This window comes from Salmo salar, chromosome 13 (assembly GCF_965601325.2).
Source record: "Salmo salar chromosome 13, fSalSal1, whole genome shotgun sequence".
NCBI lineage: Eukaryota > Metazoa > Chordata > Actinopteri > Salmoniformes > Salmonidae > Salmo > Salmo salar.
Genome location: NC_138303.1, coordinates 42,066,843 through 42,093,645, shown reverse-complemented (window position 1 = coordinate 42,093,645; position 26,803 = coordinate 42,066,843). Strand labels below are relative to the sequence as shown.

Genomic DNA, 26,803 nt, shown 5'->3' with positions numbered 1-26,803 from the left:
TTCCTATAGATCCTCCCACCTGCCTCCTCTGCCAAACCGGTACCAGAATAACCCAAAATATCCCCAAACAACCCCAAACAGGTACTCAAATGATCAGTTCAGGTTCACGTTTCAAGTGTTACGCCATGTTCACATGCTAGTCAGAACTAGGAAACAGACATTTCCAACTTGCTAACTGATTGTAGTTATAGATATGCCACATTCAACAAATCAGCAAGTTAGAAATTTCAGAGTTTCCTAGTTATGACTAGCATGGGAATGTGGCGTAACACCTGAAACATCAGAAACGTGAACCTGAACTGATCATTTGAGTACCTGTTTGGGTTTGTTTATGGGTTCTTTTGGGTTCTTTTGGTACCGGGTTGGCAGAGGAGGCAGGTGGGAGGATCTATAGGAGGACAGGTTCATTGTAATGCCTGGAATGGAATAATGGAATGGTATCAAACACATCAAATATATCGAAACCACATGTTTGACTCCATTCCATTTATTCCATGACAACTATTACAATGAGCCTGTCCTCCTATAGCTCCTTACACCAGCCTCCACTGCTGTTTGGGGTTCTTTTGGGTACCTGATTAGGTTTTTTGGGGATTCTTCTGCGTACTTTTTGGTTCTTTTGGCTAATTTTGGGTTCTTTTGGCTACTATTGGGTTCTTTTGGGTACTATTGGGTACTTTTGGGTTGTTTGGGGTGATTAGTAGGACCCAATAGATGTATAATTGTTTGGGAAATAGCAACAAAGTCAGTGAAATTACAATTAAGTCCAAACAATCATGAGGCAGATCAGCTTCAGTTCAGTTGTAAATATTTAGCAACCAACAGCAGTATTTAGAAATACATTTTTAAGATACGGAGCACACAACAACTACGGACATATACATGTTTCTTCAATGTTTCATACATAAAATTGCATATGAAACCCCTAACAGTGCTGAGCACCAATACACCTCCAATACATCTAAATCTTAAGAAATATGGTTATGGACTGCACTCTTCACAATTGAGACACAAAAATGAATAAGAAATCGATCACATATAGCTTATACTGTAGGTTATTTTTGATTTATACATTTATGGAATATAATGTACTGTTATACAGCAAAATGTCAATGATCTAATACGATTCATTACAATCTTCTTTCTGTTATTGTGCAGATCTGGTTTCTGGGAACATTTCTGGCCTCTATTACCTCAAAATGGCAGACAGAGATGATATCGTCCAGAGAAGAATAATAAACTAAAACATTTTTAGCAGAGCATTGCCAGGTCATCTTAACCCTTATTTGTTTCTCTCTCATATTTTCTCTCTGTAGTCTCTGTGCTTTGTGTCCTTGATTTTTTTTGTCTCATCATCCACAGTCATTTGGGTCGCTGTTCACAGATGAAGTTGACAAGTCCTAACCCCTCTTTTGTTTTATTCTCTCTGTGCTTTGTGTCCTTTAATTCTCCCTCCTCCACCTACTGCTCCTCCTGCTGCTCCTCCTGCTGCTCCTCCTTCTTCTTCTCCTCCTCCTCCTCCTCTTCAGTCATCCCGGTCCCTGGTCTCAGAGGAGCCACAGCTGGGGTAGTCACTCTTCAGCGACATCTTACTTCCCAGCCCACCCATCCTCCTGCGTAACAGGAAGTGTGTCCGTCTTTGCAGTAGCCTCTGCTGCTCCTGCTTCAGTTCCACGTAGGACCGGGAGAACGTATGAAAGATGGAGGTGACTGGGAATGCCATGAGAAGAATCCCGCTCAGGATACTGCTTAGCGCCACCACCTGACCCGGGATGCTCCTTGGAACCATGTCCCCGTAGCCCACCGTTGTCATGGTAATGACAGCCCACCAGTAGGTGGCGGGGATACTGCTGAACTCGTGGGTGGCGGCCATCTCGTTCTCGATGAGGTAGAGCAGCGGGGAGAAGAGGGCAATGGCCACACAGAGGAAGAGGAGGAGCAACCCAAACTCCCGTGTACAGCGCCGCGCTGTCAGCCCCAGAGTCTGCAGGCCCAAGGAGTGGCGGGCCAGCCGCATCACATATAGGATCCTCAGGGCGCGGAGGATCCGGAGCACAAGACCCACCTTATCCAGGTAACTACTTCCCGAGCCCAGCTTCTTCTCCCCCTGGTAGCTGTCCACTACCAGGGTGATGTAGTAGGGAAGGATTGCCACCACGTCTATGAGGTTCAGAGGGCGTCTCAGGAAGGCTAGTTTGTCTCGGTCCTGGATGAAGCGCAGGGTGAACTCTAGGGAGAACCAGCCCACACACACCGTCTCCACAATGAAGATGTTGTAGCACATCTGGGAGCACTTGCCCTAAGAGACACGAGATACTGGTTATCACCTGTAATTAAACATCTAGCATATACAGCAGTGTTCTGTACACCAAGCCACAAGGTGTATAGGCTTTTGTTCTGAACTCATTGACTTTTTGTTGTTGCAAAAGTAGTTTGACACTAGAGGGAGCTATGGTGCTGCCTAAAATCTAAGGTACGTTATTGAGGTATGCCAAATTCTATTCCTCAAATGTCAAATTGTAGACGGCAGGGCATTAAACACAGACTCCATTCATTACAGCCCAAATATTTTCTGTTCACAGCTTGTTACCAATATTTTTTATGTTCTCTGTTCTCTGCTCAGACGGTTCTGCACAGAGTGAGGTGCTGTGAAAGTACGTGTTGCTTTATTCAACTACATAAAATATTTAAAAAATCTATGTACTGAAACAAAAACATAAACAAATTCCTGAATTTAGTTAACACGAAATAATGCTCTCCAAGGCCGAAGGTTATGTATTATTTGGGAGGTTGTTTCTTAGAAATTGTGTTTCAATTGTGGATATTAAATTATTAACCAATTCAAAGCACATATGGAATGATGTAAAGTGGCCTTTGAGTTGATTCTATTTCAGAAGAAAGCATGCAGTATTATTTATTCAGCTCATAAAAGATTTTTAAAAATCTATGTACTGAAACAAAAACCTAAAAAACTCCTGAATTTAGTTAACACAAAATAATGCTCTCCAAGGCCGAAGGTTATGTATTATTTGGAAGGTTGTTTTTTAGAAATAGTTTTTCAATTGTAGATATTCGATTGTTAACCTATTCAAAGCACATACGGTATGATATAAAGTGGCCTTTGAGTTGATTCTATTTCAGAAGAAAGCACACAGTATTATTATGAAACACTCCCACAGAGTAGGAAACGACTTATACCAGTGTATCATTTCTACACAGAGTGTACAATAAGCTTGTTCTCAGACAGAACAGTGTTTAGATAGCAAAGTACTCCTCTTCAATTGATTCTAACCGTCTAACAATAGAATCTATCAGGGATGCAATTTTGGAATGTAGTGCTCAGGTATCAGCCTTTGAAGCACCATCTAATGTCCATCACCTCTGGGGTAATGAATGACCTTCTGGGTTAAAAAATATGTTCCATGATGGTTACAACCAGATAACTGAGGCTAAAAATGAATTAATTGCTTTTGCTCCACCTGGAAGTACTCCCCTAGAACTCACAGTGAAACCAGAGATGTGTGTGTGTGTGTGTGTGTCACTCCAATTTTCTTTTTATCTGGCTACCGAGGCCAAAAAAAGAGGAATTACTGCAGTGATTCAAGTCAGCCACGTTAATGAGCATGTATATTAAATTCGAACAAGACTTTTCCAAATGTTTCAGATGTGTTTTCTTTGCAAATTATAGCCCATGCATGTAATCCATTATTACTTTAACTTGACAAATGCTCTTTGTGCTTTACATTACAGCTCTGATATTCAAAATGTTTTAGTTTTTTTACAATTTCAAAGTGCAGGTTTTGTTATCAAGTGTCTGGGAAGTGTGCAGAGTGTATGACCTGTTGCCCTGTACTGAGGCCTCCTGGTCCTCAACATTTCCACCTACTTGCTCCTCCTCCTCTCTCATGGCCGGCATGGTACTGATGGACAGGTTGACAGCCGTGATGGTGACAAACAGCACCGACAGACAGGCAAAGATCTTTCCTGGCAGGCCCGAGTGGGGCCTCTCCACCATGTCCCTCAGCTTGTTCATACAATGTCCCATCCGGGTCTCCGTAGCCAGGGCGGTGGAACCCCTATGGTGCCCGCTGTCCGTGTCCATCATCAGCTCCTCCTCCTCGTCCTCCTGGGCAGCCCGCTCCAACTCGTCACACTCATCCACCCGCTGAATGAGGCGGCGACGGCAGCACCACTCCAGGTTCTCTTCAGGGACCCCCCAGTAGTGCAGCTCCTCCCTGAAGGAGAGGGCACACATCTCCCTGAGGGACCGCAGCTTCCCAGCCCGCAGGAAGGTCAGGATGATGCGGAAGGCACAGGGCGAGCGGTCGAAGAAGAACTCGTTTCGAGCGATGTCGTAATCATCGCAGACGCACATGATCTCGTCGAAGCTGCTGCAGAGGCGCAGCTGGCCTAGTCGGGACAGGGGGAAGTCCTCCAAGGTGGTCCAGGGTAGTTGATAACGCAGCCCACCCACGTTGATGATGACGTGGAGTTTATGGGTAGTGAAGAGCGAGGTAGCATTGGTGAGGAGGTGGTCTGAGTCCTCGGGAAGTAATTGGGCCCGTTTGTAGTAGGCCCCCTTGAGGGCCTCCTGCTCTGACAGGGGCGGGGGTTGAGGGAGGAGGAGGAGGGAGGCATCAGAGGCACAGCTCAGAGCGCTGTAGTCGTAGTCCGAGCCATCACCTGCCAGCAGCGTCATCTTTACCTATACAGGAACAACCCCTCTACCTCCATCGCTGGTCACATCCCTGTGGTCGACCTCTCTCTGGCACATGCTTACCTTTAGAAGGAGAGGAAAGGACAAACACAAAATTCTGTGTGTCATTATTTCATAATCTCATATGCAAAGGGTACAGGTACTGGGTAGGCCTACATGTACTACAAAGGAACATTCGTAGATTGTTCTTTGTTGGCTTGCACGTTCCAGGACCAGGTTGAACTCTTTCCTGATTAAGATATTTGTGTTCTTTGAGGAAAGTTCTTGTTGTTGAAAATATAGTTCTTTGGAATGTCAAAAGATTCCTGGCCTTTTTATTGAGTGTTAAAGCCACCAACTGAACATATTAGACATTAAGTATTTAAAAATACTTTTGCTTGAAATTATGTTTTAAAATGTAGGATGTCATACACATCAAACTCCAAGTCCTCCTCCACCCCAACCCCAGCAAAAATATTGCGCCATTTTTCTGAGGTAAAAGCACACTGTCTGAAAAACACACCGATGACTCCAGAGTTCACTCTTTTGGTGAGTGACTTTTTCCTAACGCACATCCTTTCATTTAACTGAATTACCGACATAACTTTGGTAGTGTAGCTTGGTCGTTAGCTACAAAATACCGTCTCAGCTTTGACTTTTCTGGCTGGTAGCAAATAAAAATTAGCTGGGAAGATAGCCAGCTGCTCGTCCTATGTCCACACAACTCGGTGGACATTTCTCTTTAGTAACTTTATTAACTGCGCTAACTTGTTTTTAGTAGCATTGGTATTCTTGGCATATTTTTTAATAACTACCCACAATTATTTTTGATGTCAGTCAGTCATTCACAATATCTTGATTAAGATCGAAGATAATGTTGGTTAATGTAATAATAGTAGCTAGCTAGCTAGTTTCCCATGGGGGAATGTACTTGCTAACAGAGAGGAAGAGGCAAAGCATCTTTGTTGCTAGTTAGAATTTTTAATTTACTTTATGTATCCTGCAATTTAATTCATAAATTCCTTCAAATAAGTGGTTTGTTCATGTCACAGATGTAGTAGGCCTAAATCCTTTGACTTATAAATAGGATAACATATTTTTCCATTTAAAGGATTACTATGTAATCAGGACAGTCGTGAAGAGGGCACGACAAAGCCTATTCCCCCTCAGGAAACAAAAAATATTTGGCATGGGTCCTGAGATCCTCAAAAGGTTCTACAGCTGCAACATCGAGAGCATCCTGACTGGTTGCATCACTGCCTGGTACGGCAATTGCTCAGCCTCTGACCGCAAGGCACTACAGAGGGTAGTGCGTACAGCCCAGTACATCATTGGGGCTAAGCTGCCTTCCATCCAGAACCTCTACACCAGGCGGTGTCAGAGGAAGGCCCTAAAAATTGTCAAAGACCCCATAGACTGTTCTCTCTACTAACGCATGGCAAGCGGTACCGGAGTGCCAAGTCTAGGACAAAAAGGCTTCTCAAAAGTTTTTACCCCCAAGCCATAAGACTCCTGAACAGGTAATCAAATGGCTACCCGGACTATTTGCGTTGTGTGCCCCCCCCCAACCCCTCTTTTCGCTGCTGCTACTCTCTGTTTATCATACATGCATAGTCACTTTAACTATACATTCATGTACATACTACCTCAACCAGCCTGACTAACCAGTGTCTGTATGTAGCCTCGCTACTTTTATAGCCTCGCTACTGTATATATCCTGTCTTTTTACTGTTGTTTTATTTCTTTACTTACCTATTGATCACCTAATACCTTTTTTGCACTATTGGTTAGAGCCTGTTAGTAAGCATTTCACTGTAAGGTCTACACCTGTTGTATTTGACGCACGTGACAAATAAACTTTGATTTGATGTGACCATAACGTACAGTTAACACATAACAGATGTGGAATCAACATGTGCCAGGTCATATGAAAAACTAAAAACATTAATAAATCATTGATTCCCTGTCTTTTCTCAATGTATATCACTAATAGGCAAAAGCCTCAACAAAATAAACCCTGTTACATGAATTGGTTGATTTTAGATGCTTGAAACGGTTGCTGATTGTGATTGATTTCCCCTGTAATGCACTTAAAAGCTCTGTCTAATGGATAGGCAACATATGATTTCACTGTGATGTTGATGCTCGATGGACAACACCTGAAATTATCTGGGGTCTGGTTGTCTAGTGGATGTAATTGTAGTGGATGTCACACATGCTGTTGGTTCTTTACAGCCGTAGGGCAACCATGTATCATGTAGAGGAGTCATGTAACTATGATTAACACTGGGGTGAGATGATAAATGTACTTGGAACGAAAACACTGGTGAGAACTTGGCAAGACTAATTCATAGCCGAAGGTGATATAGTTAAATATACAGTACATGGGAATCAAGATCTTATAGCAAACTTCTATTTCAGGACCACTGCATAATGACACTGCATACACAGTACACACACTCACACACACACACACAGATACAGACACAGGCAGGTAGACCTAGACTCAGCAATATGCTATCATCATAAAGAGCAGGGTGACTTCCTGCTTACAAAAATTGATTTCTAATCTGCCAATATTGGCTCTTCCCAATATGAACATTCCTGCCACATTGGTTCAACAACATTGGGCAAATATAGATGTTCTTGATGTCCCCCTGCTTGTACATCATATGGCTGACCCCTATACCTTTAAGGCAGCTAAGCAGAGGCAACCACAACCCCAGTACACGGTTCAGTCACAACAGACTGATCATTATCGTCTAATGATGCAACACTAAACCCACACCGTTGGTCCCTGTTACATAAAGATACAATGTACACATATTTGAACACGTTTACTCATCTAGATGAATTGATATAAACATAGCCAACCATTTTCTGTCAGAAAACATCTGCTATCCATTGTGTAACAGTTGCAGTGTAGTTTTTCCAGTGCTGCTTTGATTTCTTTCAGACTATATGGTAGCTATAGCATTTAGGGATGTATTGATTGCATGTGATACTTAACACTTTTTACAATACAATCACCTCTTAGTTATACAGCCTCACTCTCTGCAACTATAAAGAATAGCCTTTTGTAACACTCCAATTTCCATCTTGCTGTGTGTGAAATGACTATCAATCCCACAATACAACACACGTTTTAGCTGTAAATAAAAAAAACCTATGACAAAACGTCTAAAAATGTATGTATCGGAGTGCGTCACGGTCAGTAGATGGTTATTAGGCGTTTGCACTGTCAGTGCCTCAGGCCAATGATTACTTCTCTCTGTTTCCCACCTGTCACATTAGAGTGAACCACCCCAAGCGAAGCCAAAGATGACGTAGTACATTGACATTCACCTATTCCTCTCATTTAGCCTGCTTGGTTTCCTATGGGAGCAATCTGTGTTTGGTTTGCCACTGGTTGTTTCCAAAGAACAGAGGGCCCCATCTTAAATAGAAGGGGGGAAGTATCTTAATAATACTAATGATAATGCATTTAATATGTATAGTGCTTTTCATTACAGTGTTATCTCAAAGCTCTACATAGGCAAAACTATAAATAATGATAATAAAATACAATATATAGTACATGTGGCACCGTGAGAGACATGGGCATAGATGTGGCTGAAGGATGCCCAGTTCAGCACCATGAACAGAGCCAGCCACCTCAGCACAGGAGACAGGTGTGCTCACTTCAGCACCGTGGGCAGCGGCATTGGCTGCAGCATAATGGACAGCGGCACTCAGTTCAGCCTGTGGAAAGCTGCACTGCCTTCGGCCCCAGGCCAGCCGAAGACAGCGCCACAGCTCTGCTCACCCAACACACCTGTGTAGGATTACTAATCAGCACACCTGCAAGGCATTCCCTAATCAACTGACTGGCACAAGAGTGCAGGCTGGACCTCACTCAAGTGAAGCAGTTAGGAAGACAGCCAGAGCGTGCCTACTCTTCAACTTTGTGGACTAAAACTCCAGAGACACTAAAAAGCTTAGCAAGTAAAAGCTGTAAAACTAAAAGCTAAAGTAAAAGTGTCTGAAACTTGAACTCTTTTGTTGTGTGTTTACTCATTGCCGCTTGTGTAGTTGGGCACACCCCAATCTTCCTGACAATAAACATTTTACATTTTGAATCAAGGCAGGAAGTAGCAATAATATGTACTAAAAGGACTTTCCAGATGAGGACTATAGGAATGACAGTCTGTAGAAATGTGTTTTAAGGCTGTTTTAAAAGTTCTGATTGATGGAGCAGCTCTCAGATGATTAGGGAGCTGAAGGCTCGGTCCCCCAAAGTACGGAGACGTGTCTTGGGGAATTGAAGCAGTAGGGAGTTGCTGAGAGTGCGAGGTGGCTTATTGATAGAATTGAGGTCACTGATGTAGGTGGGTCTCAATGCATTCAAGGCTTTAAAACACTAGGAGGATTATTTTAAGTCAATCGTATAGTTGACCGGAAGCCAGTGGAGTTCAGCAAGGATGGGGTTGTTGATTAATCGCTCTGGATAAGAGGGTCTGATAGATGACTCCAATGGAAATGGAAAGTGTATATGTGGATATGTACGAGATGGGGTGAGGAGAAACATTTCGGTCACGATGGGCAGCAGCTTGAATCTGCTCAACCACTTGAACAAACTATACAGGCCACTTTTGTGATGGCCAATGACACTGCAGTTATTCTCAGCAGCATTCTGTATCTTGATGGAGTACTCAAAACATATCACCAGTAGTGTGATAAATAGACCATTTTAGTTTCAACAAACGGTGTCCTATCTGCTTATAAAATCCTAAATATCCAGTAAAATGAAATGGCCATTAAATTGGCTCATTTATTGATGCTCCAAGGATATTATACTGATAGATACCAATCTGTAAGAAACATTATTGTGAGACATTATTCAAATCATTTCCACTTCTTTGCCTAAAGACAGTAAAAAGAACGTTCCACTCTAAATTGCAGAACAATTATGTCTTCTTCATGCTCCAAAGATAAAATTCTCAAATAAATGATCTTAAATTCCTCTCCTCTTCTTCGCCCAAAGACATGGATGGCAAAGACCGGATAGATAAAACCCTTCAATCGCTCTGGCACCGTTTGTTTTCTCTCTGGGGCCAGTAGTAACAGGTGGTCCTTTGGCCTGTTTCCAGTCACAGGAGCACCCGTGAAGTAGTTGTGGTTTAGAACTCTACTGTGCCTTTAAAACACCTCCTTGAGGGAGAGCTGTATCTCCCAGAAATCTCTGAGGAAGAGATGAAACAACACGGAGCCAGAGAAATGTTTCTCTCTCCACCAGATCGCCTAAGGTCTGGCCCTCTGTCGATGGGCCTCTCCGTGCCGGTGCTATGCCGTGCTATCTATCGCAGCTTTGCCAAAGGGCATGTTCTCTCCAGATTGCTTGTGAGTCACTGGCCTGGGCTGTGATTCTTTCTATCTGCAGAGCTCATGCGTCTCCAACTGTGCTTCGAGAAACTGACACAAACTGTCTTTGAAAAGCACTACCAGATTAAACAGGACATTTCAAGGGTCTGAGAAAGGCTATTACCAAAATTTTACAGTTGTCTGTGGCTTCGAAATGTAACACAAATACAGCAGATTTCCTACAGCGCCTTGAGAATCTGACTCAAACTGCTTTGGAAATGTAGTGAGCAACTCACTTCAAGTGTCTGAGAAAGGCAATAACTGAGATCCTGGCGTCGTGTCGTTCACGGCATGGTAATGGGCCAAATATAAAGTTGATCAGAGGTGATCCTTATTTGGTGATATTTTCTGAATTCTGGCACACTTTAAATCAACATTGAGGTTTATGTTAGCTTTTAGAAGCCATTGGTTTGGTCATGAGTAAAATATGTTTGGTTTCAGATAAGTCTGTGTAAAAACAAGTACATTATAGTTGATACAATGCTTACATTCATCTTATTGAGTCCTTTTTGATCTATGCACTTATATGTTAAGTTTAGATCCAATGTCCACATTTTGCTAATCTCTTATAAATCAAATATTTACAATTCGATACAGAATCAAGGTCTGTGAAATTCAAAACTCAGGTTGAATTTGAATATGCAAATCATATACAGTACCAGTTAAAAGTTTGGACACACCTACTCATTCCAGGGTTTTTCTTTATTTTTACTATTTTCTACATTGTCGAATAATAGTGAAGACATCAAAACTATGAAATAACACATATGGAATCATGTGGTAACCAAAAAAGTGTTAAACAAATCATTTGAGATTATATTTGAGATTCTTCAAAGTAGCCAGCCTTTGCCTTGATGACAGCTTTGCACACTCTTGGCATTCTCTCAACCAGTTTCATGAAGTAGTCACCTGAAATGCATTACAATTAACAGGTGTGCCTTGTTAAAAGTTAATTTGTGGAATTTCTTTCCTTCATATTGCTTTTGAGACAATCAGTTGTGTTGTGTCAAGGTAGGTTTGGTATACAGAAGATAGCCCTATTTGGCAAAAGACCAAGTCCATATTATGGCAAGAACAGCTCAAATAAGCAAAGAGAAATGACAGTCCATCATTACTTTAAGACATGAAGGTCAGTCAATGCGTAACATTTCAAGAATTTTGAACGTTTCTTCAAGTGCAGTCGCAAAAACCATCAAGTGCTATGATGAAACTGGCTCTCATGAGGACCGCTACAGGAAAGGAAGACCCAGAGTTACCTCTGCTGCAGAGGATAAGTTAACTAGAGTTACCAGCCTCAGAAATTGCAGCCCAAATAAATAATTCACAGAGTTCAAGTAACAGACACATCTCAACATCAACTGTTCAGAGGAGACTGCGTGAATCAGGCCTTCATGGTCGAATTGCTGCAAAGAAACCACTACTAAAGGACACCAATAATAAGAAGAGACTTGCTTGGGCCAAGAAACTTGAGCAATGGATATTAGACCGGTGGAAATCTGTCCTTTGGTCTGATGAGTCCAAATTTGAGATTTCTGGTTCCAACCGCCATGTCTTTGTGAGATGCAGAGTATGTGAACGGATGATCTCTGCATGTGTGGTTCCCACTGTGAAGCATGGAGGAGGTGTGATGGTGTGGGGTGCTTTGCTCGTGACACTGCCAGTGATTTATTTAGAATTCAAGGCACACTTAACCAGCATGGCTACCACAGCATTCTGCAGCAATATGCCATTCCATCTGGTTTGCATTTGGCGGGAATTTAATTTGTTTTTCAACAGGACAATAACCCAACACACCTCCAGGCTGTGTAAGGGCTATTTGACCAAGAAGGAGAGTGATGGAATTCTGTATCAGATGACCTGGCCTCCATAATTACCCAACCTCAACACATTTGAGATGGTTTGGGATGAGTTGGACTGCAGAGTGAAGGAAAAACAGCCAACAAGTGCTCAGCATATGTGGGAACTCCTTCAAGACTTTTGGAAAAACATTCCAGGTGAAGCTGGTTGAGAGAATGCAGAGAGTGTGCAAAGCTGTCATCAAGGCAAAGGGTGGCTACTTTGACGAATCTAAAATATATTTTGATTTGTTTAACACTTTGTTTAATGTTGGTTACTACATGATTCCATATGTGTTATTTCATAGTTTTGATGTCTTCACTATTATTCTACAATGTAGAAAATGTAAAAATAAAGAAAACCCTTGAATGAGTAGGTGTTCAAACTTTTGAGTGGTACTGTATATTTCATTATTAATACGGTTCGTTACTTTTTATTCGTTTTGTATTCTCTGTCATTATTTAATAATCCTGTCTATGTGGTGTGAGAAGATTGGTAACTATTTTTCACCTTCTACTACAGACGTGTCTTACTTTGCCAAAATTGATCAAAACAAGTCTGTCTGGAGGACTGGGTCCCTGTTTTTCTAATGGCTTGTGTGCTCTCCTCTCCTGGGAGGACTATCCTTCCCATCAACCCGTAATAGTGTCTACATACTGTAGACCTAAAACCATTTGTCTTTGACCCTGATCTCAAATGTGTGGTGCAAGTAGGCTATTCAAGATGACAACAGTATACAGCCTGACCTGGAGTCTTACATTCTCCTCTAATGACCATTCAGACCACATAATGACCATCTGAACAACATTGTTTTCCTTTAGAAACCCATCTAACTTAATGAACTCGAAGTGGGTAGTGTTGAAATGGACTTCTGACCACAGAAATACTGAGCCAATACTCTGTCTCTGTCTCTGTCTCTCTTGCTCGCTCTCTCCCTCTCTGTTTTCAAATCTGTTTTTTATGCAGGCAAGATTCAATGCCTGGAGCAAACCTTACATTGTAAGACCTATGCTAACAGAAACTCCAGGCAGGAATTGCGGAATAGAAAAAAAGGCCCTTTTCTGATGTAAGTGGGTGGATTTAATAAATACTGACTACATTGGAACAAGAAATATCTCAAGGGATGTAATTGCCTTGCTAGCCCTCACCGTGGTCCACAATATCCAAATGTGATTTACTTTAATCCACACCATACTTTAATACTTCATATCTTTCATATAACCAACGGTTGGTTTCATACAGTATATCGTATATTTTACATACTGTACTTCAGATTTGCATACTTGGATTATGAAATGATAATGATAATCTTTTTCTTTCCTGTCGCTCTTACTTTAAAATAAAATCCTTTATGCCATCTTTCTAATTTATGTGTGTAGTGGGGAACCTTTCGACGCCAACCTATGGAGGTGTCCTTTCTTGCAGTTGGAGTTGTCTTTACTTCGGTAGATTCTTTCCACTCTCAGCAAATGTCAGGCCGCTAATGGGAATTATCGAACTTTGACCATTTTCTCCATTAATCTTAGTGTTCCGTCCTTGTCCTTCTTCGTGCCCTCAGGACTACCCAGACAGAAGCTGAGAAGACACTGCCAATTCCTCCTTTTCTGCCTGGCTGCTCCATATTATGCCTCATCACTCCTCCTCATCCCCTCAACGCCACCACACCGTGACTGACAATAATTAGGGTAGCACCCAAACGCTCACCCTCAACCCTACACCTTCCACCCTCCACCCTCCACCTTAACGTAACATCCATATTCTTCTTTCTGAAGTGTCTTGACTCTCTACGGCACTGGTTTGGAATAGAGAGTAGTTTTCCCTGTCATATTTAATTGATCATTAGGCTACAGAACTGGAAACATAATTGGCTAATGGACAACACTTGGGGAATTCTGCGCACAATATACTGTATCTTTCTGCCCAAGTACCTTAGATGTACTTGTAAATTGTAGAGAGTACCTCTCAATCGTCATAATTTAGATTAATTATGCCCGTAAAAGGACGTTTGTAAAGCAAAACTTAGTTTCTATCTAGCTATATGAGGTAAGTGTTCTTATCTTGTTCTCGTGGGTTTGGTTCTTATGCATATGGTTTCTTTCTTGTCCATCCACGTTTTCTGTGATCTCTTTGTTTGATATCACACTCTCTGAGTTGGAAAGTAAACTCACAGATGGAACAGAACACAACTTTAGATTGCGTAATGATTATGCAAGATCTCAGCTGTGAGACTGTGTGCATTACATTACCACACATTAGTATCCTGTTATAGTACTGTCCATACCTGTCTCGGTCGGCACAGGGTATGCACGTTTAATTAAGGTTCAACTGACCCTAATCCTGCTCTTCACTGATAAAAGAGTCCCAGTAGGGATGTGCACAGGCAGACAGTCTGATGTCTGATGTTCATGAGGAGAACTTCCTGTCCTGTCTGTCCTGTCACTGCAGGGACAGAGTGTTTGAAGAGATTGCTCTGAGTGGCTACTAGACCAAACCAGACCCCACTACAGGCCTCATTGGGATGGTCTGGCAGGGAGGACATTGAACAACAGATAAAAGAGAGATGGAGGGATGAGAGATGGATCGTTTCGGATGAAAAATGAGAAAAAACAACATCCAGTCTTTCTGGAAACCATTATTAGATTTGTGCCAGCCTGAACAGAGAGGAGAAAGTACTTTAGTTGATGGAATGGATTAACAGATCTGGGCTCTAGGAAATTACAACAGGGGACAAAGTTGTTTTGTGTGGAGTTGAGTGAAGACGGGTACTTTCACCAGTGGTACTGGTAACCAATAGGATAGATTTGATAGAATGGGTAGTGACTCAAAAAGATGGACAGTAGGTTCCTCTGTAAATTATAATCTGCTGTCAGCAAGGATTTGTACTGTAACATGTCAACGTAGAAAAGGAGATTGTAAACGTCTAATGCTGTTTAAATGCACATCGTGTTTTATGAAAGCTTCTGTATGCTTACTGTTCAGCCAGTGTTGGTTTGCCCAAATTACTCAGACCCAACATATCTAAATCATTCTAGATGGGAGATTTGTACTGTACATCAATTGCTATTGAATATTTAATGCTGGAACTAGCCAACGTTTTAAGGCACTCAACTCAAGTTATGTGAAAATGGGGGAAGAGTAAAGTGTTTTGCTCTCCAATCACACACCACCTATCCCAGCCTAATTTGTGTTGACAGTTAGCCCTGACCAGAGAGCAGAAAGGGATCTGTAGACTATCTTCCTCAGGTGCATTGAGAATGTAAGTTAATTAATGCCGTTAAAATGGCGACTCTGCAGTCTGATCTAATGACATATAAGGACATGTCGCTCAGGTCCTCCACTTCTAAAGACATCTGGGAATAAGCAGATTACAATTACTCTGGCACTGGCCCAGTCTGAGGGGAATGGGGGAGCATGACTGCTATAGATGTAAATACAAGAAAGTCATTAGTTCATCTCATTAAAATCAGAATGACCTTGCAGAGTGGGTGAAATAGATCTATAGATTACACAACATACATCATAAAGGGGTCTAAAGAAAGAACGTGCATTCTGTGCACGTTTACATTTGAGATTATTGGTAGTATCACAATTGATTAATGACCCTCTTACATATGTGATCTAACAACAGTAGCGCTAGTAAATCAACGCAGCTCATATTGCTTCCCTTCTTAGGTCTGGTATTGCTCATAATTTGCCATTAATCAATTTCCAGTAGTGGCTTTCAGAGATGTAATCAGGGTTTTGAGCATTGCTTCCTTCATGTTGCAACTAAATATAGAATATCTGTGTAGGGGTTTACAGTGTAGAGCAGATTGTATGTAGAGTGTGGAAATGCCTAAAGCAGCCAAAAGTCTCTTAGCTCTTTATGCATAGACTCAACATTCGTGTAGTCAGACTGATATAGCTATCAATCTCTGTCTAACTTGTGTCTCCAAGCTCTGAATACATTAGTGTAGCGGGTCTCCACACTTACAACCGAATATGGGGAACTGTGGGCAAGGAGTATGATAAAACATTGTTATGCAGTTTTAGACTCCAGAAACATATATTATGTTGAGTGACCCATCTGTCAATCAATAGTATTTACTCTGTAATGTTTAATACGTCTGCCAGACTGTGAAATTACTAGGTACCAATAACGCTGGAACCATTGTGTCTTGTGAAGCTTAAATTCTGTCTTTTTTGGCCATTTTGAATAGAACATATACTATATTTTCTGTATGTTGTTCAGATGCTACAGCTACGGAATTTCAACAAAATCTGTCAAATATATATATATATTTCAACAAAATCTGTCAAATATATATATATATATATATATATTTGCCAGATTTTGTTGAAATTCCGTAGCTGTAGCATCTGAACAACATACAGAAAATATAGTATATGTTCTATTCAAAATGGCCAAAAAAGACAGATTTTTTTTTTTTTTTTTAAGTGATTTTCCATGTACCATATGTAATATATCGGCCACTCTATTACCATGTACTGATCTACGGTATGCTAATCATAGTCATCTGTCAGAGACATGGAGATGGAGTGATACCATTAGAATAAATGAACAGATGGAACCATTGGATACAATCAGAGTGGACAGTAGCTAAAATGTTTATGGCCCTGGAAGAATAGTATATCATTCATATTTAATTCAAAACCTGAGGGGAAATGTAAACTTGCAGTACATACGTAGCTACTGTACATGTGAAAATATCAATGTGTGCAAGAGTATCATTATTAAAAACGTAATAATTCTGTCATCTGAACGTGATGCATGGTTGACTAATTTTTCCAACTAACTGTTGCTGAACATAAAAACATGCTCGTTAGATAAACATGATCATAATCATGGCAACTGTGGGCGTGATTAGTACATTAGCAATTCTAATATTACATCACTCAATGGTTTATCATGTGTTACACTGAAAATTACAACAAATTACAGCCCCTAAAATGTTGATAGGGGGGTCAGCATCAACAGATACACACTTACTGAAGTCTTGGTGAATACTGATAGCACTTAGTTGATACCGCCATGCATTTACTGTTACATGAGCTGTCAAAAGGGATTGATATACAGTACAGTATGTGTATTAACATCCTCTGAGATGAGGTAAATAAGAACAAATATGATGAAATACTCACTGTGGTTGCGTATCAGTTCTTCCCACAGCTGTGAGTTTTAGTTCGTACAAAGTGATCAGAAATACAAGAAAACCTGAAGTCCTAACTGTTGCTGTCGCTTCTGCATCGAACACCAACTCTGCTCTCTCTGCGCACAGGCACAAGGCTGATAGAGTACTAGCAGGCTATTTGATGATCATGAGCAACAGGCTATAGGCTCTCCCTTCCTCTCTACATCAACAGCTAGTCTCGCAGCTCTGACATCACAAGTGGGATGTGCCATTCTGCCATTATTCTGAGAGCTTTTCACAGAAATCCACAGCAACCAGCATCTAGCTGGTGAGCGTAGCGGAGGGTTCCACCTTTGAAACAGGAATAATCACTCTTATTTGACCGTAGACTCATGTGGACGGTTTATATTTATACCGCTTGGGGTGGCAGGTAGCTTAGTGGTTAGAGCATTGGACTAGCAACCGGAAGGTTGCAAGATTGAATCCCTGAATCATCAAAAATAAGAATTTGTTCTTAACTCACTTGCCTAGTTATATAAAGATTTAAATATATATATATTTGTCTCCTGAGGTTCACATAGTGTGGTTCCTCATCACTCTTGTGTACTCCGACAGCCGTCATTGTGTCCAGCATTAGTGGTTGGTGTAGGTACAGTCTACCATTATCAACAGTACAAAAAAAGTGTTCTTTTTTCACTGTCAGATACCCTCTTCCTCCATCCTATTCTCTATGTCCATTTCAAAATGGTATAAATATATTCACTCAAAATGTTACAGATATAGCCTACCATCTTAATTTGACCAGTTTCTCAGCAGGAAAATAATCCTGCAGCAACAGGAAATGTGAATTATAATGTGGATTATAATTGTTCAAATTGCTCAAACCCTAATTGCTCAAACCATACACCCCAACCTGAGCACTCCGTTCTGGCGCCTCTGGTCTCTTGGCCCTCCCACCCAGCTCCTGCTCAGCCCAGTCCAAGCTCTTTTCTGTCCTGGCCAATGGTGGAACCATCTTCCCCCTGAAGCTAGGACAGCAGAGTCCCTGCCCATCTTCAAAAAGCACCTGAAACCCTACCTCTTCAAAGAGTATCTTAAATAATACCCCTCCTCACCTCAACTGACCCCCCCCCCCCCCCCCCCAACACAATTGCACTTGGACCCCCCTCCCAGCTCTGACTTTGCCGATAGCTACTTTATTGAGGAAAAGTGTACCTACTATGCCTGTGATGTAGTTGTCCCACCTAACTATTTTAAGACGAATGCACTAACTGTAAGCCGCTGGTGTGCTGGAAAATTCTCTGCGACAACAGATCAGATTAAGATAATTTTTTCCACATTTTGTAGGGTTACAGCCTGAATTCAAAATGGATTGAATATTGTTTTTATCTACACACAATAAACCCATAATGACAAAGTGAAAACATGTTTTTGGAAATGTATTGAGAACGAAATAAAGACATCTAATGTACATGTCTAAGAACAGCCCTTTGCCGTGGTATACTGGCCATACACCACAACCACCCGATGTGCCACATTTCTATTATAAACTGGTTAGCCAACGTAATTAGAACGGTAAAAATAAATGTTTTGTCATACCCCTGGTATAAGGTCTGATATACCACGGCTTTCAGCCAATCAGCATTAAGGGCTCAAACAATAAAGGCCATTTAGAACTTAACATGAATTTGGAACTTGGAGTATTATATAGAGTACCAGTCAAAAGTTTGGACACACCTAATCATTCAATGTTTTTTTTTTTTTTTTTTTACTATTTTCTACATTGTAGAATAATAATGAAGACCTCAAAATGATGAAATAGCACATATGGAATCATGTAGTAACCAAAAAAGTGTTAAACAAATCAAAATATATATTATACTTTAGAATCTTCAAAGTAGCCACCTTTGCCTTGATGACAGCTTTGCACACAATTGGCATTCTCTCAACCAGCTTCACCTGGAATGCTTTTCCAACAGTCTTGAATGAGTTCGCACATATGCTGAGCACTTGTTGGATGCTTTTCCTTCACTCTGCGGTCCAACTCATCCCAAACTATCTCTACTGGGTTGAGGTCGGGTTATTGTGGAGGCCAGGTCTACTGCTGCAGCACTCTATCACTCTCCTTCTTGGTCAAATAGCCCTTACACAGCCTGGAGGTGTGTTGGGTCATTGTCCTGTTGAACAACAAAAGATCCCATTAAGTGCAAACTATATGCGTATTGCTGCAGAATGCTCTGGTAGCCATGCTGGTTAAGTGTGCCTTGAATTCTAAATAAATCACAGACAGTGTCACCAGCAAAGCACCCCCACACCATCACACCTCCTGCTCCATGCTTCATGGTGGGAACCACACATGCGTAGATTATCCGTTCACCTGCTATGCGTCTCACAAAGACACGGTGGTTGGAACCAGAAATCTCCAAAGGACAGATTTCCACCGGTCTAATGACCATTGCTCAAGTTTCTTGGCCCAAGCAAGTCTCTTCTTATTACTGGTGTCCTTTAGTAGTGGTTTCTTTGCAGCAATTCGACCATGAAGGCCTGATTCACGCAGTCTCCTCTGAACAGTTGATGTTGAGATGTGTCTGTTACTTGAACTCTGTGAAGCATTTATTTGGGCTGCAATTTCTGAGGCTGGTAACTCTAATGAACTTATCCTCTGCAGCAGAGGTAACTCTGGGTCTTCCTTTCCTGTGTTGTTCCTCATGAGAGCCAGTTTCATCATTGCGCTTGATGGTTTTTGCGACTGCACTTGAAGAAACGTTCAAAATTCTTGAAACGTTCCGGGTTGACTGACCTTCATGTCTTAAAGTAATGATGGACTGTCATAATATGGACTTGGTCTTTTACCAAATAGGGCTATCTTCTGTATACCAACCCTACCTTGTCACAACACAACTGATTGGCACAAACGCTTTAAGAAGGAAAGAAATTCCACACCTGTTAATTGAATTGCATTTCAGGTGACTACCTCATGAAGCTGGTTGAGAGAATGTCAAGAGTGTGCAAAGCTGTCATGAAGGAAAATGGTGGCTACTTTGAAGAATCTCAAATAGAAGATATATTTTGATTTGTTTAACACTTTTTTGGTTACTACATGATTTTATATGTGTTATTTCATAGTTTTGATGTCTTCATTCTTCACTATTATTGTCACGGGTGTCGTAAGGATTTGACCAAAATGCAGCGGGAATATGTATACTCATCTTCTTTTTATTTTGAAGAAGGAAAACAACTAAATACGTATACAAAAAGAACAACACGAAACAGTCCCGTCAGGTGCACACATTGATGCAGCTCTGGACGGGGCACTGTCGCCGGACACTCTGGACGAGGCACTGTTGCCGGAAGCTCTGGACGGGGACTGCGCACTGAAGGCCTGATGCGTGGGGCTGGCTTAGGAAGCACCAGACTAAGGACACGCACCACAGGGCTAGTGCGAGGAGCAGGAGCAGGACGAGCTGGACTGGGCTGACGCACTGGAGGCCTGGTGCGTGGGGCTGGTAGTGGAGGTACCAGACTGGAGACATGTACCCCAAGGCTAGTGCGAGGAGCAGGAACAGGACGTACTAGACTGGGCTGACGCACTGGAGGCCTGGTGCGTGGTGCTGGCTTTGGAGGCACCAGACTGGAGACACGCACCTCAGGGCTAGTGCGGGGAGCGGGAACAGGATACACAGGGCCGTGGAGGCGCACTGGCGGTCTCGAGCGCAGGACTGGCACCACCCGTACTGGCTGGGTGCCCGCTTCCCCCCGGCAAATGCGGGACGCCGGCACCGAGCACACCGGCCTGTGGATGCTCGGCCTCGACGCCGTGCGCATCACCCCATAGCACGGTGCCTGACCAGTACCACGCTGCCTCCGGTAAGCACGGGGAGTTGGCTTAGGGCTCAACCCTGGCCTAGCCAAACTACCCGTGTGCCCCCCCACCATTTTTTGGGGGGGCTGCCTCTCAGGCTCCCTTAACTCCTCCATAGCCCTGGATATGCTCATCCTCATGTCCGCCCATGTCCATCCTTCTTCATCGTGCTCCTTACCCCGCTGCTTGGTCCTTTGTTGGTGGGTAGTTCTGTCATGAGTGTCGTAAGGATTTGACCAAAATGCAGCGGGAATATGTATACTCATTTTCTTTTTATTTTGAAGAAGGAAAACAATTAAATACGTATACAAAAAGAACAACACGAAACAGTCCTGTCAGGTGCAACAAACACTAAACAAGGAACAACTACCCACAAAATCCCACAGAAAAACACCCCTCTTAAATAGGACCTTCAATTAGAAGAAACTAGGAGCAGCTGCTTCCAATTGAAGGTCAACCCCATTAACTAAACATAGAACTAGACATACTAGATAAACATAGAAATATACTAACATAGAACATAGCCCAACAAACCCCGAAACACTCTAAACAAATACCCCTCTTAAAACAGAACATAGCCCAACAATCCCCGAAACACTCTAAACAAACACACCCCTGCCACGTCCTGACCAAACTACAATAACAAATAACCCCTTTACTGGTCAGGACGTGACAATTATTCTACAATGTGGAAAATAGTAAAAATAAATAAAAACCTTGGAATGAGTAGGTGTGTCCAAACTTTTCACTGGTAATGTAGGTAGAGAACATTGAACAGAACAAGACTGTGTCAATAACTACATTTGGACAAAAATGCAGATAGAAACTAATAGTTCCAAATGTTTATACTTTTTTGGGCCTATTCCAATATCTTTTCTCTGCTCTGCTTGACAGAAACTAAGCTTTGGTGTTTGGTTAATTGAATAATTCCAAACAGAATTGAGAAAGTGGCGATGTTGCCAATAGCGGCGAGTGGGTAACATCACTGGGGAAGCCTGAAACAAAAAACATATTATAAGCTATGTGTTGTGATAATTGCGTTGTTTGCTCTATAACATGTTAGTTCATATGCCTTGTGACTGTGATATGTAGGCCTAAGGCCAAGACAAAACCGGAGAGCAACCTCTGTCCGGTGAAGTCCACAAAGCATATTGCATGTAACAAACAGTTACATGACCTACAGCACGGTCAAGCAAGTTAATGTTTCCAACATTTTTGGACTACTCAACAACTATTGATTTAGAACCACGGAGAGTTACCGCAAGTCGCAAAGAAAACAGGACCTACCTCCACTATTCCAGGACCATTTCAACTTCAACATTTCAACATCATCAAATCCCCTATGCTTACAGCGACAACTAAAAGAAACCAAAAACTATTTAGTCCAATCAACGTAAGATAAATATGATGTGGCTGTCCATGGTTCTGATTTGTACGTATGTGTGCGTATGTGTGTGTGTGTGTGTGTGGGTGTATGTGTGCATTCATGCAAGTAGAAAAAACATAATGACTCACCGTACTCATAGAAACGCCAATGTCATCCTCCTCTCTTTCATGTTGATGAAACGTTCTATGACTCATACTGTACACTCTATTCGTTTTTGTTGTCCTAGGCTACCTGGCTAACATCCTTTCATGGGTAACGATGAGCCAGCTAGTTAACATTAGCCTACTACATCTAGCTACATATTAACCTCCCATCCTCACAGGCCAGGGGCACGATGTATGAATTTATGGTTGGATCAGAATCACCCTTATAATCATTGGCCAGTACAGACAATTAAAAAGTCCAAATCCCTATCTCCATCTATGGCTAATTTATGAAAGGGACAATTTTAGCTTGCTACTGTAGCTAGCCACCGGAGGACAACGACACAACGAGATGCATTCAAGTTTTTTCTGTCAATGACGTTTTGCTTTGATTTGATGTGATTGGTGCGAAGCCAAATCCAAACTGGCTTCCCTTGACACGTTTCCTTAGTGCGCAAGGCCCATTCACAGTTCAGCTGTCACGTCCTGACCAGTAGAGGGTGTAGTTGGGTCAGGACGTGGCAGAAGGGAGTAAGTGTTTTATTGTTTCATTTAATTTTGGCCGTGTGACTTCCAATCAAGCACAGCTGTAGAGGGTTGTGGTTGATTGGGAGTCACACATAAGTTGCCTACGTTTCCGTTGTGTGGTGTGGGTAATTGTGCTTGTCACTGTTGTTGCACCTGACAGGACTGTGTTGGCTGTCAGTTTTGTTGTTTTGTTAATTGCATAGTGTTCGTAACATTAAAAATGACGAACCCTAACTCCGCCGCATTTTGGTCCACTTCTTCCGTAGACAGCCGTTACAGAATTACCCACCAAACCAGGACCAAGCGGCGGAAGAGGAAGGAGCAGCAGGACTACTGCGTTATGGACAAATGGACATGGGAACAGATCCTGGACGGAGAGGGACCATGGACTCAGGCTGGGGATTATCGCCTCCCGCAGTGGGAGATTGAAGCGGCGAGAGCGGAGAGGCGATACTACGAGGAGAGAGAGCGCAACGAGCGCGAGAGGCAGCCCCAATATTTTTTTTGGGGGGGGCACACGGGACAGTCGGTGGAGCTGAGGTCGGAACCAGAGCCAGTCGGGATGACATTGGAGGTGAGCGAGGGCTATGAGACAGAGACTGTGACGGGGTTAATGGGAAAATTAGGAGAGAGAGAGATGAGAGAGCTGCTAGTGTGGTGCATAAAGTACGGCATTCGCCCTAATGAGCGTGTCGTGGGTATGATGTCACCTGAGGCAGCTCTCCATACTCGTCCTGAGGTGCGTGCTGGTTGTCTGGTAAAGACTGTGCCTGCGCCCAGAAACAGGCCTCCTCCATGTCTTCCCAGCCCTGCACATCCTGTACCTACACCCAGAACCAAGCCTCCTGCATGTCTTCCTATCCTGGTCAAGCCCGTGCCTCCTCCACGGACCAGTACTCCAATGGATCTCCCTATCCTGGTCAAGCCCGTGTCTCCTCCACGGACCGGTCCTCCAGTGGGTCTCTCCACCCTGGTCTCTCCTGTGCCACCTCCTCAAGCCAGGCCTCCGTTATGTCTCCCCAGCCTGGTGAATCCTGAGTCAGAGCTGCCCGCCAGTCAACAGTCGTCAGAGCTGCCCGCCAGTCAACGGTCGTCAGAGCTGCCCGCCAGTCAACGGTCGTCAGAGCTGCCCGCCAGTCAACGGTCGTCAGAGCTGCCCGCCAGTCAACGGTCGTCAGAGCTGCCCGCCAGTCAACAGTCGTCAGAGCTGCCCGCCAGTCAACAGTCGTCAGAGCTGCCCGCCAGTCAACAGTCGCCAGAGAGGTCAGACTGCCCTGAACTGCAGGAGTGGCCAGACTGCCCTGAACTGCAGGAGTGGCCGGACTGCCCTGAACTGCAGGAGTGGCCGGACTGCCCTGTTCTGCCGGAGTGGCCGGACTGCCCTGTTCTGCCGGAGTGGCCGGACTGCCCTGTTCTGCCGGAGTGGCCGGACTGCCCTGTTCTGCCGGAGTGGCCAGACTGCCCGGTTCTGCCAGAGGTGCCCGCCTGCCCTGATCTGCCAGGGTGCCCGGCCTGTCAGGATCAGCCCGAGTGGTCCTCCTGCCCTCCGGTCCAGCCCGAGTGGTCCTCCTGCCCTCCGGTCCAGCCCGAGTGGTCCTCCTGCCCTCCGGTCCAGCCCGAGTGGTCCTCATGCCTTCCGGCCCAGCCCGAGTGGCCCGCATGCCTTCCGGCCCAGCCCGAGTGGCCCGCATGCCTTCCGGCCCAGCCCGAGTGGCCCGCATGCCTTCCGGCCCAGCCCGAGTGGCCCGCATGCCTTCCGGCCCAGCCCGAGTGGTCCGTCTGCCAGGGTCAGCCCGAGTGGCCCGTCTGCCCGGCGCAGCGATCGGCGCCAACAGAGTGGGCGACGCCGAAGGTGGAGCGAGGTCCACGTCCTGCACCTGAGCCACCTCCAGGATAGGTGGGTTGGGGAGGGAGGGTGTAGCACAGTGCCGTCGGTGACGGCAGCCACCCTCCCTTCCCTCCCTTATTGTTTAGGTGTTCCTTTTTGTTGGGGATTTTTTTTGTGTTTTCCTTTTTTTAGGTGCATCCCGGGGTCTGCACCTTGAGGGGGGGGTACTGTCACGTCCTGACCAGTAGAGGGTGTAGTTGGGTCAGGACGTGGCAGAAGGGAGTAAGTGTTTTATTGTTTCATTTAATTTTGGCCGTGTGACTTCCAATCAAGCACAGCTGTAGAGGGTTGTGGTTGATTGGGAGTCACACATAAGTTGCCTACGTTTCCGTTGTGTGGTGTGGGTAATTGTGCTTGTCACTGTTGTTGCACCTGACAGGACTGTGGTGGCTGTCAGTTTTGTTGTTTTGTTAATTGCATAGTGTTCGTAACATTAAAAATGACGAACCCTAACTCCGCCGCATTTTGGTCCACTTCTTCCGTAGACAGCCGTTACATCAGCACACTCAGTTTAGCTCAATGGTAATTTGCTATTATTTTATACTTTTATTATCAAACGAGGCTAAATGCTCACTGGCTTCCCCTGCATTCAATGCCACAGGCAGAAACAATGCCATACTCTTTTTGACCAGACGGCATCAGGTAGATACTGTAGGCTACACATACAGAGACAGAGGGGTACTGTTTTGCTCGCTCGGATGCTTTCTCCGGTGACATACATTCAGCCTCTTGCGAACTAAATACAATTTTTTTAAGTTTTTCCTTTTTCTCGGTACGTTTTTGGGGAAGCCTGGCTTCCCTTGGCATCCATGAATACAGGCCACTGGATGTTGCACGCAACTTAAAAAAAGGGAGATCGAGAAATTGAAAAGGCACATGTCTTTTGATTCTTTCTGTGCAATATATGTGTTATATGTGTTTTTTTGCATTTTATACAGATGTAGTATCTTCATTTGATCACCCTGTTGCAGAACTTTGCTGCAATGCAGGACATTTTAAACTTGTAGTGTATTTGATTGAGGTTTAAAAAAGCTTCTGAAGTTAGTCATTTCCATTTTGAAATGTCAGACTTAATTTCTCCTTACGAAAATCTAGCAACCCCTACAAAAATGTCCATTAATTGTAATCCACATAATAATTCACATTTCCTGTTGCTGCTGGATTATTTTCCTTCTGTGTACAAACTGGCTGAAATTAAGATCCTACATCTGTACCCAGTACATACAGTATATATATAGATATAAAAAATGTTTTACTGTTATTTTACCAGGTAAGTTGACTGAGAACACATTCTCATTTACAGCAACGTCCTGGGGAATAGTTTCAGGGCAGAGGAGGGGGATTAATGAGCCAATTGTAAGCTGGGGATGATTAGGTGGCTGTGATGGTATGAGGGCCAGATTGGGAATTTAGCCAGGACACCGGGGTTAACACCCCTACTCTTACGATAAGTGCAATGGGATCTTTAATGACAATTCAATATTACTTTTGTAATACAGTAAATAGCCTAAAGTTAAGGCGATCTTATAAACTAATGTAAATGTGTTTATTCAACCTTAAAAGGAATAACACCCATGGCCACGTTTTGAGGTTAGTTTACTGTAACTCTCAATGTCTACTTTTGTAAGCATAGAAAGTGTGCATGTTCAAGATAGCATGCAAAGGTCGAAGGTCTGTGGATATCTTCACAATTGCTGTAGTAATCTGTGGAGAATCTCGAACAGCATTGATCACTTCCACTTTGTAGTTTTTAATGTAATCTCAACTGCAATCCAGGTCATTTGGTTGTGTTATTCGATGAAGCACAGTGATAACACATTAAGTTGTTGTAAAATACAAAATATCTGACATTGCATTCCCATTTGATCTTTGTTGTGTTTTTAAATGGTTGAAGTGCAGTGAAAACACAATTTAAATAACAAATAAACCAA

At 43.2% G+C, this 26,803-nt stretch overlaps 1 protein-coding gene across 1 annotated transcript; it reads right to left on the bottom strand.

Annotated features, from left to right (window-relative positions):
• Positions 1 to 350: 350 nt before the first annotated feature.
• On the bottom strand, positions 351 to 17,244 carry LOC106567113 (voltage-gated potassium channel regulatory subunit KCNG1). Its single transcript, XM_014136025.3, has 3 exons — positions 17,075 to 17,244; positions 3,887 to 4,780; positions 351 to 2,299 (listed from the first exon to the last, which is right to left on the bottom strand). The coding sequence occupies exons 2-3, from the start codon at positions 4,697 to 4,699 to the stop codon at positions 1,526 to 1,528; spliced, it is 1,587 nt and encodes a 528-aa protein (XP_013991500.2). The 5' UTR covers positions 4,700 to 4,780; positions 17,075 to 17,244; the 3' UTR covers positions 351 to 1,525.
• Between the last annotated feature and the right edge of the window lie 9,559 nt (positions 17,245 to 26,803).

What these genes read in the sequence shown, in the direction of transcription:
- LOC106567113 (XM_014136025.3), bottom strand. Translation starts at nt 4,699, where the DNA reads ATGACGCTGCTGGCAGGTGATGGCTCGGACTACGACTACAGCGCTCTG. An exon ending in TGAGAGAGGAGGAGGAGCAA is followed by an intron (nt 2,300 to 3,886) that starts GTAGGTGGAAAT and finishes CGTGTCTCTTAG; the next exon opens with GGCAAGTGCTCCCAGATGTG.